Raw genomic sequence first — 14,834 nt, 5'->3', positions numbered from 1 at the left:
ATGCTGTGGATATAACTATTCCATTGTGTGAAATAGCCAAAGTGCCTTTTACTGCCTGAAAAGATTACTAATTCCTGCACTGAACCACAAAAAAGGGAAAAAAATAAAGATTTCCCCTGTCCAGTTTTGTCTCAACTCTAGGGGGGTGGGCTCATCCGTTTCTTAGGTGAGGGATCCAGCATTATCCTGAGACGTTTCCATGGTCATAGGGCCAGCACGATTATATGCCAAGGCTCACAGAATGCTGTTACCTTCTCACCAAAGTGGTACCTATTTATCTACTTGCATTTGCATGCTTTGGAGCTGGGGTAAGAACGGGAGCTCACCCTGTCATACAGTACTTGGGCTTTGAACTGCCAACCTTCCAGTTGACAAGCTCAGCATCTTAACTGCTAAGCCACCATGCCCCATAGGTAAACACGTTTTATGGATTCGCATGTTTTTGCATCCAATCATTATTGGTAAATACTTTTTTAAAAAAAAGAAAACATGGTTTAATGTGAAACCTCAGTTGCAGCTGGAAGTAGCATGTGTTGTGTTTAATGAGATTAGGAAATGCACTTGGGAATGCCAGTTTCAGACATGCCAGAATATATAACGATGTTGTGTTAAAAGAGCTACAGTGGCTTGATCTGCATATAAAATGAACTCAGAATAAGTATATTGTACTTGCATATTACACATTTTTTTTAAAAAAAATCACATTATGACATAGCATTGGATGAAACAGGCCAATTTACTTTTTGGGGCAATGGCGTGTAATTCCAAGCCCTGAAGCTTACCTTTACTCTGGTTTCAGTGATACTTGCCCTCCCTGCACTCATTATGTCTGACATGTGATCTATATCACTTTATGAGCACACTCCTTTAACCATATATTAAATGATTCCAATGCACCCATTCCACTGTGCTTCTTCAATCTGTCAGATGGCTCCTCTGTGACATTCAGATCAGGAAATTGATATCAAAACACCCTCCAAATTAGTGTGCAAACCTTTACTTAGAGTGGGAGGTATCTTATCGATTACCTGTTTATGTCAATGTCTCGATAAACTGCCTTTTCAGTGCGACCATTTTAAGACAAAAGAGCATATCAATCCAATATGAAAAATTCTAGGAAAGATTATACATGTTTGAGACAACCTGCATATAAATATAGGAAACAAATCTCCAAAGCTTTTTTCGTGAGTGCATTATCTTTTCTTTCGCCTAATATGGGATGTGTTCAAGGAAAGTTCAAATTCCAAAACTGTCAAATAAAGCTAAAGGATGTTGCTATTCTAGAAAACCTTACTGATGTCAATTTAACTTAAATATATCAGTGTCTTGACTGGAGAGGAATAAACCGAAAGCCTTCGGCAGGTCCATTAGCAAGATCAGTATAAATATTACATTGAAGGGCTGAGAGTATTAACTGGGGTTTTAATTGTATTTAATTGGGGTTTTTATTTCAAGGTTAATGTAATCATTTTAATTGTTTTTAATTTTTGTAATTTGCTGTATTGTTTTTAAAAAACCTTGTGAACCGCCCTGAGTCCTACAGGAGAAGGGTGGTATATAAGTCTAATAAAATAAAATATAAATAAATAAATAATCTTGTTCTCTATAATTCACCAATTTTTATGGTATAGTGCAGGGTAGGCAACCATGGCTCTTTTATAACTCATGGACTTCAACTCCCAGATTTCCTGAACCAGCATAGCTGGCTCAGGAATTCTGGGAGTTGAACTCCATGAGTCATAAAAGAGCCAAGGTTGCTTACCCCTGGTACAGTGTAGGATATGGTAAAACCTTAGGCAGATGTTCAGAAACAACTTTTTGAGATTAGATTAGCAAAATGTATAGCCAATATAACATTTTAGGTCCTTAAAACTCCTCAGGCTCAAGTTCTGAGAGAAATTCAATACAAAGCCATAATATTCTCACCCCAATAATGCTCAGTCCTTGCAGATAGTCTTGTCGGGGCTGGGCTTGTGGAACACATCCAGCTAGAACAATTTTCTTTTTTCCTTCTTGTGCTTTCCTAAAATGAACAAATGGCAGAACGCATTCATTTAATTAACATTCACTAGCTTTGCATCACTTCTGTCACAGTATGAAACGATTGGAAAACCAAGAAGGTTGCCTAATTGTGTCATTCTGCCAGCAAGCAGATTCTTAATTGCACTTCTATCCCACATATCCTTCAAATCCTTCCTGGAGGGCTGGAGGATTCTCCAGTGTTGATTTGGAATACAGGTAAGGATTGGGGTGAGGAGAGCAACAATAATGGCAAAGACTATTGTACTTGTAGAAGTCAGTTGCGTAATGTTAAATCCAAGTCAAAACTTCATCTGGTGTGATGTGAATAAAGAAGCCTTTTTTCATTACTCTAAGCATCCTTTGCTAAACTCAACTCATTCTGAGCTTTCACGTTTTTGATACTAGCTCTTTAGTTCTATAGTATCTGCCTATACTCTTTGACTCTTCCTCATTTTACAAATCATAAATTTCTCCAACATTGCACTTCAGTACTGTATTCTTATATGATCCAATGATAGATAATTTCTCCTCGACACCCCTACAGCAGTGTAACTTATCTGTCCCCCGCTACCCTCCCCAGTTTGTGTCACAACACTTACATTCCTTGAGAGGATGAAAACATCTGCAATTCTAATGGCTTCCTACCAGTATATTAGGTAATTTTTCAAAAGCAGTCACTCACAAGCCAGTAAATACGTAAGAAACTACACTATATCTGAGCAGGTGATATTAAAAATATCTTGCATATGCATCCAGACTATTATCCATAATTAAATGAAGCGGAAGGCAGTGTTTGAGTGATAACGACCCTACAGCATTGGGATCCGGAAGCAGAGTCAAGGCCATAATGATTGGGATGAAGTAAGGAGATAGTTGAGAGTCGTTTCATTATGAGATGGGTGGCAAGCAAGCAGACAAACAAATAAATAGGGATCAATCACACTGGAGGGTTGGAGATGGGGAAGAGGGTTGCAGGATTTGGGTTCTTTTCCCAGTAGGCTTACTTAATAGGTGAAATCTTATTTTGATTTCCAAAAGCTGTTTTAACAATATTTTGGCTCAAAGTCTGAAACAGTCTGCTAATTTCCAGCAACGGCCCCACTGAAATTCAGTGGAACAATCAAAATGAGCTCTGAAAGGCACAAGAAAGCATTCAGCTGTAGAAGTTGGCCATCCCTCAGATAAAGTGTCTCCATATTAAAAAGAGTAGTAATTCAGTACAGAAAATGTTATCATGTCACTTGATTATAAGAAAAAGCTAACTTTTATCTTCTTGATTTCGGTTAAGAATTAATCTCCTGAGGCTGGGTGGCACTTCTTGGCTGATCTTCAAAAGCTAAGCAAGACTGAATCTGGTCTGACTCGATTAGACCACCAGGAAGTAACAGGTTAGAACAGTGGCCCCCCAACCTTTTCAGTGCCAGGGACCAGTTCCCCCTCACAGGAGGTGGGGGGAAAAGCATGGTTTTGCATGCTGCCTGCATCCTGTGTGTGTGTGTGTGCAGATGGGGCTTTATTCATTTGCGCAGCCCAGTTTCTGGTGTGCAGCGGATGGATTGGGGACCCCCTGAGTTAGAGGATAGACTTATGTCTCGGATAATGACAGTGACAAATCACTTCCATTTATTGCCAAGAGAACTATACAAACATGTCCAGAATATCTGCAGAAGTTGTGTTCAACCAGATATTCACTTTATCTCTATTTGGGTAATTTAAGATTGTACGATTTTTTTTTAATCATATACCAAACATTCATTGGTAGTTCTATGTTGCATAAAAACATATAATTCTTTCTCCTGAAAAAGCTGGAAATATGGCAGTTGGATACCTATTAAAAATGCAAACTTTTCAATTAAATTGTCATAAAATGTGACAAAAGATAATAGAATTTAGAATAAACTACATTAATCTAATAAAAATTCTCTACATAGACCTCTGCACATATGAACCAAAAAATTAATTATATTTTTTCTCTCATTCTCATTCAAGATTAATTTATTTTTAATACCATCTAATGGGTCTGCTCAGTTTAATAAAAGTCTTAATGTTACCGTATTTATTTGATTATTTTATGATGAAAGACTATACTGTACTGGAATGTTACAAATGCCTTTAACCTTCAAAATCTTTAATGCTGGTGGAAAAGTGGAGGTGGGAAAGAGAAGTCTTACAGGATTTCAGTAGCATAAATGGAATACATTTCTACTTCCAGAGCCTTCCTACACTGTAGCTAAATAAATCTCAGCATTCGATTTTAAATTTAATTGGCTCTTAATTTATACAATAATTTATATGTTTCTGATTCCTACTTCAACTTAAGTCTGATTTGCAAAATCTCACTGCAGTGAAGTTTAATTATTCTTGTATAATTATAACTTGTATAATAGATATTTTTAAAAAGAAACTTTTACGATATATTAACGTTTAGCTATAATTTTCCCTTGTAAGGCCACTACAATAGAATAAACAATCTGACCCAATGTGGGCAAAAAATTTCCCCAAGGGCCCAGTAAGATACGGGAGGAATCTGCAATTTTCTAATCTGCCTAGCAAGTCCATATTGCTACTTGTGAATTTATCAGGAGGAGAAAATAAGGCTTAATTGAGCCTTTAGGAATCTGTTATATGAAGTATAGAGCTTACTGTGAATCATCTCTGTGAACCTGTAAGCTGCGTATTTACTATTAGAGATTTAAGGATAAGACTGCAGATTTCATTCCCTAAAGAGAAGAGATGGAGGAGTAGTCTGGGCCACTGTTTCTCCTAATTTTTTCTTTTTCTTACCTTGGGGGAGGAAGGGAAGAAGCAACTGTTAATGACAATTCCATAACAAGTTTTGCCTAAAAAACCAAAGATTTGGACAGTAGCTTCAGAAGAAAAGAATGTAGAAGAATAAAATTGGGACTAATAACATGGTTTGCCAGATGTTCCTCTTATCAAACCTGTGTACACAACAGTCACATTTTAAAAAGTTAGGTAGTTAAAGTTTCCTTTAAGCTTTAAAACAGCACACAGTAAAAACTTTTCAGGTTTCACATTTAAAGGCCTAGAGAGACATAAGGGAACTGATTGACTGATCCTTTTAGCTGAGTTTTTACATCAAGTAATTTCTATGTTTCTGATGTAGTATACTGCACGAACCTAACCACAGAGGTTTATGTTGTATAAACTCTAGCAAGTGTGGTTTATTCAAGAAGCTGTAGTTTACCAAATCCACAGTATAATACAATGCCTCAAGCAAAGGAATCTTCAGGCAGAAGAAAAGTCAGCTTGATAAACAGAAAATTATATGTACAGGGAGCAGTAAGTTGTGATTCACAAAGAAGAGCCTTCTATCATGAAAAACTTGTTGACTGGTAGAAGTTTAGGATTAATAAATAGAATGTTATTTTCAAGAATAGCAACTCTGATCACAGCAGAAGACAATCTGATAGCACTAGAGCAAATATCCCCAATTTGGTATTTTCTAGAACAGGGGTGTCAAACTGCCGGCCCGCAGGCCGGAGCGTCACAGAGAAACCGCACCCATCCCATTTTCGGCAATGGGAAAAAGTTCCGATATGTCGCGCAACGTCACGTGACGTCGCGAGTTTGACATGCTTGTTCTAGAAGTTTTAGATCAATGTTTTTAACATCTGTTATCCTCAACTCACAGAATTTCCCAGCGAGCAAGAGAAGTCCACTCATCTTAAAGTTGCCAAGTTTGAGAAACACTGTTTTAGATTTCAACTACTAGAATTCCAAGTGCCTTAGAATAATTCTGCCTGGGAATAATGGGAATTGAAGACCAACACGCTTGAAATCCACCAGGCTGTATATATATATATACTCATTTTATTTTGCAAGCCTTTTCCATTGCATGGAAAAATTGGATGGGATAATCCACATCTTCTTGTTGGTAGCTATATAGTCCTTTCTACTGTAACAATCAGTGTTATTTTAGCTAGGTACTGGTTATTAAGTCCTTTTAAAACCTTTATGTGGTTTAATATGAAAAGCTCAACTTCATCCAAGAACACAATTTTTCTGCTCACGCTTTTTAATTGCAAATTTAAAATAAATGATTTTAAGTAATTAAAACACCTGTGAACACTTACAGGTAGTCCTCGACATCTGATCACAATTGAGCCCCAAATTTATGTTGCTAAGCAAGACAGGTTAAGTAAATTTTGCCCCATTTTACAACCTTTCTTGCCACCTTTTTGTTGTTAAGTGAATCACTGCACTTGTTAAGTTAATAAGACGGCTGTTAAGTGAATCTGGCTTCCCCATTGACTTTGGTTGTTAGAAGTCACAAAAGGGGATCACATGACCCCAGGACACTGCAGTCGTCATAAATATGAGTCAGTTGTTAAGCATCTAAATTTTGATGATGTGGCCCTGGGGATGCTGCAATGGTCAGAAGCGTGAAAAACAATCATAAGCCACTTCTTTTTCAGTGCCATTGTAACTTTGAACGATTACTAAGTGAACTGTTGTAAGTTGAGGACTACCAGTGGAATAATTAAGATGCCAGAGGAATCAACACAAATTCTTTTCCAAGCAGAACACTAGTGGAAATGAATTCTAGTAATTAACAACCTCAACTCTATAATGATATTCCCACATGCTCAAATATCTTTTAATTTCTTTAATTTCTTTCTTGTATTTATAGCATGACTTTAGAGTAGGATTTTGCTCTATTTTTATGCTGAGAAACAAAGCCAGAGGTGTCAAACTGCCGGCCCATGGGCCAGATGCATCACGCCGAAACCGCGCCCACCCCATTACTGGCAATGGGGGAAAAGTCGCGATACGTCACGACACGTCACTTGGCGAGTTTGACATTCCTGAACTAAGCTGACGCGTTTCAATTTATTGTTGTTCTAGAAACATCTGATATCTATTTTTGCTGACTCAGATTTCTGCAGGAGAAAAGCTCAAAAACTGAGAATAAGCATTACTACTTAAAACACAGGGGAAGCCAACTTTAAGCAGAGAATCTTTCATATTTATAGTGTCTCTGTGTTTGTGTGTGTGTCTCCATCCATCCATCCATCCATCTATCCATCCATCCATCCATCCATCCATCCAGTGGGTGCAATCAATGTATAATGTAGCCAGAATAATTGCACAAACAATCCCATTAGGTTTTAATTCTCCAGTTTCCACAGCCTTTGCCTTTGAACTATATGCTACTGAAAGTAACTGTGGTCCAAACAGAGAAACCGGAGGCAGAAGCAAGCACGTCTAATTTTAAGGAACCAGAGACAAGAACAAAAGAATCAGGATGGCAGCCAAGTTCCAGAGAGGCATCTAAGCAGAACAAGTCTGGTATAATCCTATTTAATCTAACCCATGAGTACAATCTTATTGCTACTCATGAGCTGTTCAAACTTATAACCATTCGTGAGGTTCGTAAGGTTTAGATAAGCAAGGACTGGCCTTTAAGATAGCTTAGAATCACCCGTGTTGTGTTGCTACTTTGCAATGGTTAGTCAACTGGGTAATTAATGGAATATAAGTGGATCAGGAGGGCAGAATCTGTTTCACAGTGACAATGGTTCCATTTCTCCCCTCTTACTCTTTTTGCTTGTCTGTGAAACCGTGTAATGAGACACTGTGGATAATGGATATTGAGCATGCCTCACCTATTCTCAAGTCAAGTTTTTATTTCACGTTAAGATTCTCCTTTTAATGCAAGTTAAGCAACACTTGAAGTGGAAGAACTGGATAAAAATGAGAATAGCTTACAGGCTTTTTTACTCTTGTATGACATCTCATCACACGGTTTGCACATGGAGAGCGAAGCAGGATGGATAGGAACAGAGCTCTTGAATTCTAGGCCACATTTCTAGGCGGTGAGAGAAAGTGATTCCATGCCATAAATGTTTATTTCTTACGCCTTGTTCTTCCATGCCATAAATGTTTATTTCTTACGCCTTGTTTCTTCAATAATTCTACATTCTGTAGACTTTTTTTCCCAATTACAGCTCAATTTCTCTCTTTTTTCCCCCCCTCTTTCACCAACTAATTCAGTTCAGTCTGTCTGCCCTGGCTGTTTGCCAACTTCTTATATTGCTGGCTTAAGTTTTTTTTCCCCCCTCTCTCTTTCCTTGTTTATATCAAGCATTTTCCTTAGGTACATCTGCCTAATTTCATTTACTCACCCACATCTAACATTTGCTATTGATTTCCCCAAACCGTTCTCTCCTGCTTCTACAAGCTTGATGCAGGCAACTTCAATCCTTTTAAAACTAAATCTGAGAGAAGCGAGAAATCTACTTCATTCTTTCTAGCCTGAATAACAGCAATGGCAGCTGCCTGTGTATTCTCTTTCATCTACTCTCTCTCTCTCTCTCTCTCTCTCTCTCTCTCTCTCTCTCTCTCTCTCTCTCTCTCTCTCATACACACTCCTCCAGCCTTCTAAAAGCAAGAAGAGAGGGCACACAGCTGCCACAGTATTGTATTTCCCCATCTATAACAGTACAAATCTTGGCTGCCAGTCCCAGTGAGCACTTGTGCACATGCATGTGCGCACACACACACACACACACAAAGGAGGAATAGAAAAAAAGAAAAAAAAGGAGGTACCAGAGTGGTCACTGAAATAACCCTGAAAAGGGCAGCCTAAAGGAAAAGCAGGCCCATGTTTTTTTGAAAATAATCCTAGTGAGAGAGGTTGGAAATTAATTCAGAAGTAGGTATTTTAAAAAGAAAGCGTGTTTCTAATCTAAAGCAGTAGCAAATCCTCCAATGGTCCCTCCTTGGCCTCTGTAATTCAGACCTGAAAAAGAGATACCAGTAAGAGGGTTTTTCTAGGAAGGAAGGGATTCTTATCTTTAAAAAAAAGACTGGAGCGAAGAGATTGTGGTTGCAAGAAAAGGGAGGGAGAAAAAAAAAACTCTTGTCATTTTTGTAGTCCTTCTTATCAATTACTGGATATGCCTCTCAGGCAAATACAGCAAAAAAGCCAACACAATGATGACATTTTACCGCCTGATTTCTATATAATTCACGTCTATTGTCTTGCTGTCAATTAATTAACAGATTATTAATTGACCAAATACTGTTGACCAAAAAAACAAACCTCTGATTAAACTCAGTTCTTAAAATAGGTTCTTACAAAAAAGGGGGGAAAAAAGAAAAATACCCAGCTTCTCTTTTAAACAGGATTTTCTTTCACAACCACTCCTTATTTCCATCAGCTAAACATGAAATATTTTTTTCTGATTTTATTTGTTTATAATCTAATATGATTTGATTACACAAAATTCACGCTGAGATTGCTCATCTCAGGTGTCAACCATAATTTCAACCCTCTCTATTTCCCTCATTCCATCCAACTTAAGACTTATTTCCAGTATGAATGATTTAAGAGCTAAAATTATTTTCAAATGCAGTTGCTCATTATATAGTAAGTGAGACTGAAATATGCTGAATGTGCTAAACAATTTTTATAATGTAGTACAATCTGGGTACGAGAATGCCACTTAGGACACAGAATTGAGAATTTTCTTTTGTAAATCAAATGATCCTTAAACAGTACATTTCAGCAGACTAACACTGCCCCCTACTGACATGTAATTTAATAAAACTCCAGCATATTACATTTTTTTTAAAAAAATCTTTTATATCATGAGCCTAATGTAAGAAATTACATTGCACAGAATTTATTCCAGCTGATATTGTTATAAATTACAAATAACTGTTCACATTTTTCTCAAAAATGGATGCTAATCTTTGTTTGCGTGAAATCAAATAAGCTAATGAGCTATTAACAGTTGTTGTGCAAACAGGCACTGATGGTGCCAATTACAAGTAAATTCCTAGTCCATTGGATGATAATGAAGGATCAATAAAAGCAGTCAAATCAGGTCTTCTAAAGGGCAATTCCAACAGATACATTTTGGAATGGAACAGCTTTGTCTGATTATTATCCCGCCTTAAAATTCACAAATGTGATGGTGTTAATGTTTGAAATCTTCCCTTGTATATCCCAAGCATTTCCACTTGTGACTTGCTCCCCTGAAGTATACAGAACGGTATTAAGGTGACATACATGAATGTCAATTTAACAGAAATATTTTTTTATTCAAGATATAATTTAATTTGTTGCGATGCTTAGACCAGAGGTCCCCAACCTTTTGGGCATCAGGGACTGGTTCCATGGAGAGAAGTTTTTCCACAGATCGGAGAGTGCGAGGTTTTGTGTGCTGCCTGCATCCCACAACCTTTGCTTATTTGTGCACACCGGTTGCTGGCATGCCGCTGCCCAGTACCGGTCCACGGACCGGGGGTTAGGGACCCCTGGCTTACACTTTTTCTTACAAGTTTTTTTCAGATTCTTTCTAATAAAATTTCTTCAGATAAATTCTTATTGTAATCAAATACTACTACCTTTAGATTATCATCTGTTGAACTCACTGGGATTTCCTTTTCGGATGGCTTGTTGTTTTTGTAAAACTTTCTGAAATCATCTCATTTTCTTCTTGGCTAATAGGCTATCCATCAGTGGCTGACAAATCTTGCTTGCCTTTACCTTTCCCCACATACTTAAATAAAAAAATTACTATAATATTGCAAAATCTTTAATGAGCATTCAGTAATTTCATTCCAGATTATCACAAGCTGTTCAGAACATTAAAATGTGAGATCTCTTACAAGGCTTTAGCATTCTCATGCAAGATCACCAACCTTTTATGAAATCTGGCAATCTCATGTGATTTTGGAATCTATGTAAAAGTCTCAAATTAAATTAAATTAAGGCTTTAATGTTGCCTTTTACATAGCTTTATGACCCGATGCCATATGCTATAAATGTTTTCTTCAACAACTATATCAGTTATTTGTTCTTCAAAGTAAAGTAGCAGCAAAATCCAGATGGCTGTTTTATTTAAAAAAAAGCTTTTAATAAATCCTCCACCCCATTTTATGCTTTTCAAAACATAAAACTCAACAAAAAGGCTATACAACTCATATAATTGTACATGTATCCATGCAGTGTATGTAACATCATGACTTTGATATCACTTTCACACTTACATTGCTTAATTAACTTGTTATAACAAAGTTACATACAATGGACTACATTCCAAAAACTATGCTAAAATCTGATTGTAATATTGGGATGGGGCCAGATTGTTGTAATAAGGCATCTGGCTAGAAACTAGATTTTGGTCTTGCCTTAGGTACAAAGCCAGCTGGGGGACCTTGGACCAGTCACTCCCTCTCAGCCCTGGGAAGGAAGCAATGGCAAACCACTTCTAAAAACTTCCCAAGAAAACTGCAGGGATTTATCCAGGCAGTTATCAAAAGTCAACACAGACTTGAAGACAGGCGCGCGCGCACATGCACACACACGCATACACAAACACAGAGAGAGTGGGAATGGTTTGTAGTTCAGAACTAAGAGTCAACTGTCGTGATTTGACAGAAAAACATCTTTGATTCGCTTAAAATAACACTTGTTTTTACTATGCTAGATATTATGTTTTCAGGGACTAACTAAGATTTGAATTTGATCAACAGGATTTTGTTACTAATTTCACCATATATCTTTATAAGGAAGCAAAGGTCATAGAAGCAAATGCCAGAAAAGATTTTAAAAGCAGAAGACTATGGAGAGGATGATAATGTGGATATCTAAGTATTCAAAAATCAGTTCCAAGTTCAGGATAACAGAAAGTGTCAGTGTAATGCAAAGTCAGTATTTGGAATTTGGAGGGCAGGTGGAAAAAAGGAAGGAGGAAGTAGATTAATACCTTTGGAAAGTGGCCAGGCTTTAATCAATGGAGGTTTTCATTATTCAAATGTACTGATAAAACTTTGTATGCATTAGCTTTTTAAAAAAATAAATAAATAAATCTCGAAATACTGCAACACATTCCTGGAAGTGGTAAGATTATTTTCAAGGTTATTTAACACTATATATAGTCAAAACCATGTCAGGCCTTATGAACAAAATGAGTTTATCCATCTAAATAAAATGTGGCAATCATTTTTAACAACTCAAATCAGAAAGTAAACCCATTTAAAAAAAACCAGGCAATTCAAGAATAAAATAAAAGGAATGGGTAACTATTGAAATATAGATTTAATTTTTATAACTCATGGCTAGGCCAAGCAAAATTATTGTGACTCCTTATAAACCTATTCCTCAGGACCTAGAAAGAACATCATGTCTGGAAATTCATTAGTATTGTTAGTAAAAGGGAACCACAGAGCCTTGATGCGAAATCCTTGCTGGTTGCTAACTTCAAAAATCTATGTTTCCCGGTTAGCAAAGCTATGAGAGTTGTGATACTGGGAAAAATTAAAATAGAAAAATTCCACTGCAGCACGACGGGATGAAATTTCTAAGAATGAAAAGCTTCCAATTCTGCTAGAACATCTAAACTTGATCAATCTGACATTTTAGTCAAACTATCCTATAGCACTGACTGCAAAACTAAAAACTGTTTAAACAGAAAGTGTTTTCAAACTTGGCAAATTTAAGATGCATGGACTTAACTACCAGAATTCCCCTGCCAGCACTGGACAAGGTTTTTGGCATCCTTCTACCTCTGCCATATGGAAGTCGGGCCTAAATTGTCAGAAACGTTTGTACTTAAGTTTATACTGACAGAAAAGTTGGTGGAAGATTAATAAAGTCTGGAGGAAGTGTTTTACTACATTCCAGAAACTTAGTTTTAAACGAATCACAACCGTTAAAAGTAAGAAACAACTCCAGGACAGTACAGGTAGTCCTTGGCTTACAACCACACCGGAACCAGAACTTCTATCACTAAGCAACGCAATCATTAAGTGAGTTGCACCTGATTTTATGACTTTTTTCCACCACTGTTAAGCAAATCCCGTGGTTCTTAAGCAAATCCTACTTCCTCCATTGACTCAGCTTGCCAGAAGCCACCTTTAGGCAAAGGTAGAAGGATGCCAAAAACTCTGGCCTTGTCCAGTGCTGGCAGAGGAATTCTGGGAGCTGAAATCCATGCATCTTAAATTTGCCAAGTTTGAAAAAAAAAAAGGATGGTTGCAAATGGCAATCACACAAACCCCAGGATGCTACAACCATTGTAAATACACCCTGGTTACCAAGCACATAAATTTTGATCCATTTGCGGGGAGGCTGTGATGGTCATGAATACAAGGGACAGGCTGCAAGTCACTTTTTGTAGTGGTGTCGTAACTTTGAACAGCTGTTAAATGAATGATCATAAACTAAGGACTATCTTTATAAACCTGTAGCCTGTTGGTGAGATCTCACCCGTCCTAAAGGCCTTAATGTTCTCCTTCCTCAAAATGGAATACTTTGAATCTCAAATGTCTATAGAGATTCTCAGTGATCCAGCTCATAATTGTCCCAAAGGTGCTTTTTACCCCGAGGCAACAAGACTTTCTTGTTTTTCTTTGAAGACATTTTGCTTCTCATCCAAGAAGCTTCTTCAGCTGAAGAAGAGCTGGAGAAGCTTCTTGGATAAGAAGTGAAATATTTAAGTCCAGTTACCTCGGGAGGGGGGGGAGGGGGAAGCACCTTTAGGATTTGAGTCTCAAAGCATTTTCAGTGAGTAATGACTGGGTAAGTGACAAGCCATTTTGAAGCAGCAGCATCTCTCTGGAGCTCTGGTTCCCCATATATCCCTATAGCTGATCCTTCCAAGTGACCCTATTGTTTCATAAGGCAATGACCCCTAGCCTTACTTTTCCTTTTTTTAAATCAGATATGGAAAGATAAGGAGCAATGTATCACCACATAAAAGAGCTGTCACTTTGAAAGGTTATTTTCCCTTAGAGTGTGGACTATGGCCTTTGGGTCTCAATCACTGTGGTTATGAGATGTTTCTGATAGCCATCCAGGCCTTGGTCAAAAAGAGCTATGATAGTTGAGGTGATTATGTGACCATAGGGATGCTGCAACGGTCATGTGAAAGAGATCATGTCATTTTTTTTCGGTGCTGTTATAACTTCAGACAGTCACTAAATTAGGGCTCTTCAAACTTGGCCCTTTTATGACTTCTGGACTTCAACTCCCAGAAATCCTCAGCCAGCATGCCTGGCTGAGGAATTCTGGGAGTTGAAGTCCACAAGTCATAAAAGGGCCAAGTTTGAAGGCCCCTGCGCTAAACGGATGATTGAAAGTTGCGGATTACTTGTAATTCCCAGTATACTCTCAATATTCCAGGCCTTCAAGAGAGCAACAACTCTCAACCATCACTTAAGGCAACAACTCTCAACCATCACTTAAGTATAAATGAATGAACTTTTATTGTCAAAGTACAAACATGTATACATTGAGATTGGCTGAGCCTCCCTTTGTGCCCTCCCCTCCACAACTCACAGTGACAACAAACCCACCATCTTGTTACACTACGTGAGCTAAATCCTTTAATTCTGTATCTAGAGAATCTCTTGAGCATGGAGATCCTCTACCTTGTGTAGTGGGTCTTGTTTCAGAAATACCTGTTATAATAACATTCCAAAAACTTAATTCTGCTTGAATATCTTCTAATTTTTTAGCTCAGCCATGTCCTTTCAGTAGATTGTCCATTACTAAATCCATAATTGCTTTCAATAGGTTATGCTCAAGTCAAGCACTAGATTTACTAAGATATTCTGCATCTAGAAAAACATAACTCTTTTGTAAGGAATGAAAAAATACTGCAATTAGCATGGAATCTGTAATTGCGAAAGTATCATTGAATATCATAATGCTAGCAATGGGAAGATGGGAAGGAAAACATTGCCTAATTGCAAATAGCCAAGAACTGATAAAAATTAAAATAAATTATTCACTGGAAATAAGGACTACTTGTACATAGTCCTGGTATTTTTAT

The 14,834-nt window shown here is 37.4% G+C and overlaps 1 protein-coding gene across 2 annotated transcripts in view; it reads right to left on the bottom strand.

The window, feature by feature from the left end:
- CDKAL1 (CDKAL1 threonylcarbamoyladenosine tRNA methylthiotransferase) overlaps positions 1–14,834 on the bottom strand; it is a 315,714-nt gene that overhangs the window by 222,564 nt on the left and 78,316 nt on the right. For both annotated transcript variants that reach the window (XM_081325955.1, XM_081325954.1), the window contains exon 6: positions 1,927–2,023. In XM_081325955.1, coding sequence (XP_081182081.1) covers positions 1,927–2,023 — 97 coding nt within the window. The remainder of the gene's footprint in view (positions 1–1,926; positions 2,024–14,834) is intronic.

The sequence above is a fragment of the Vipera berus genome (assembly GCF_964194415.1).
Source record: "Vipera berus genome assembly, chromosome: 3".
Classification (NCBI taxonomy): domain Eukaryota; kingdom Metazoa; phylum Chordata; class Lepidosauria; order Squamata; family Viperidae; genus Vipera; species Vipera berus.
Note: the sequence above shows the minus strand (reverse complement) of the source record. Positions and strands in the feature narration are given on the sequence as shown.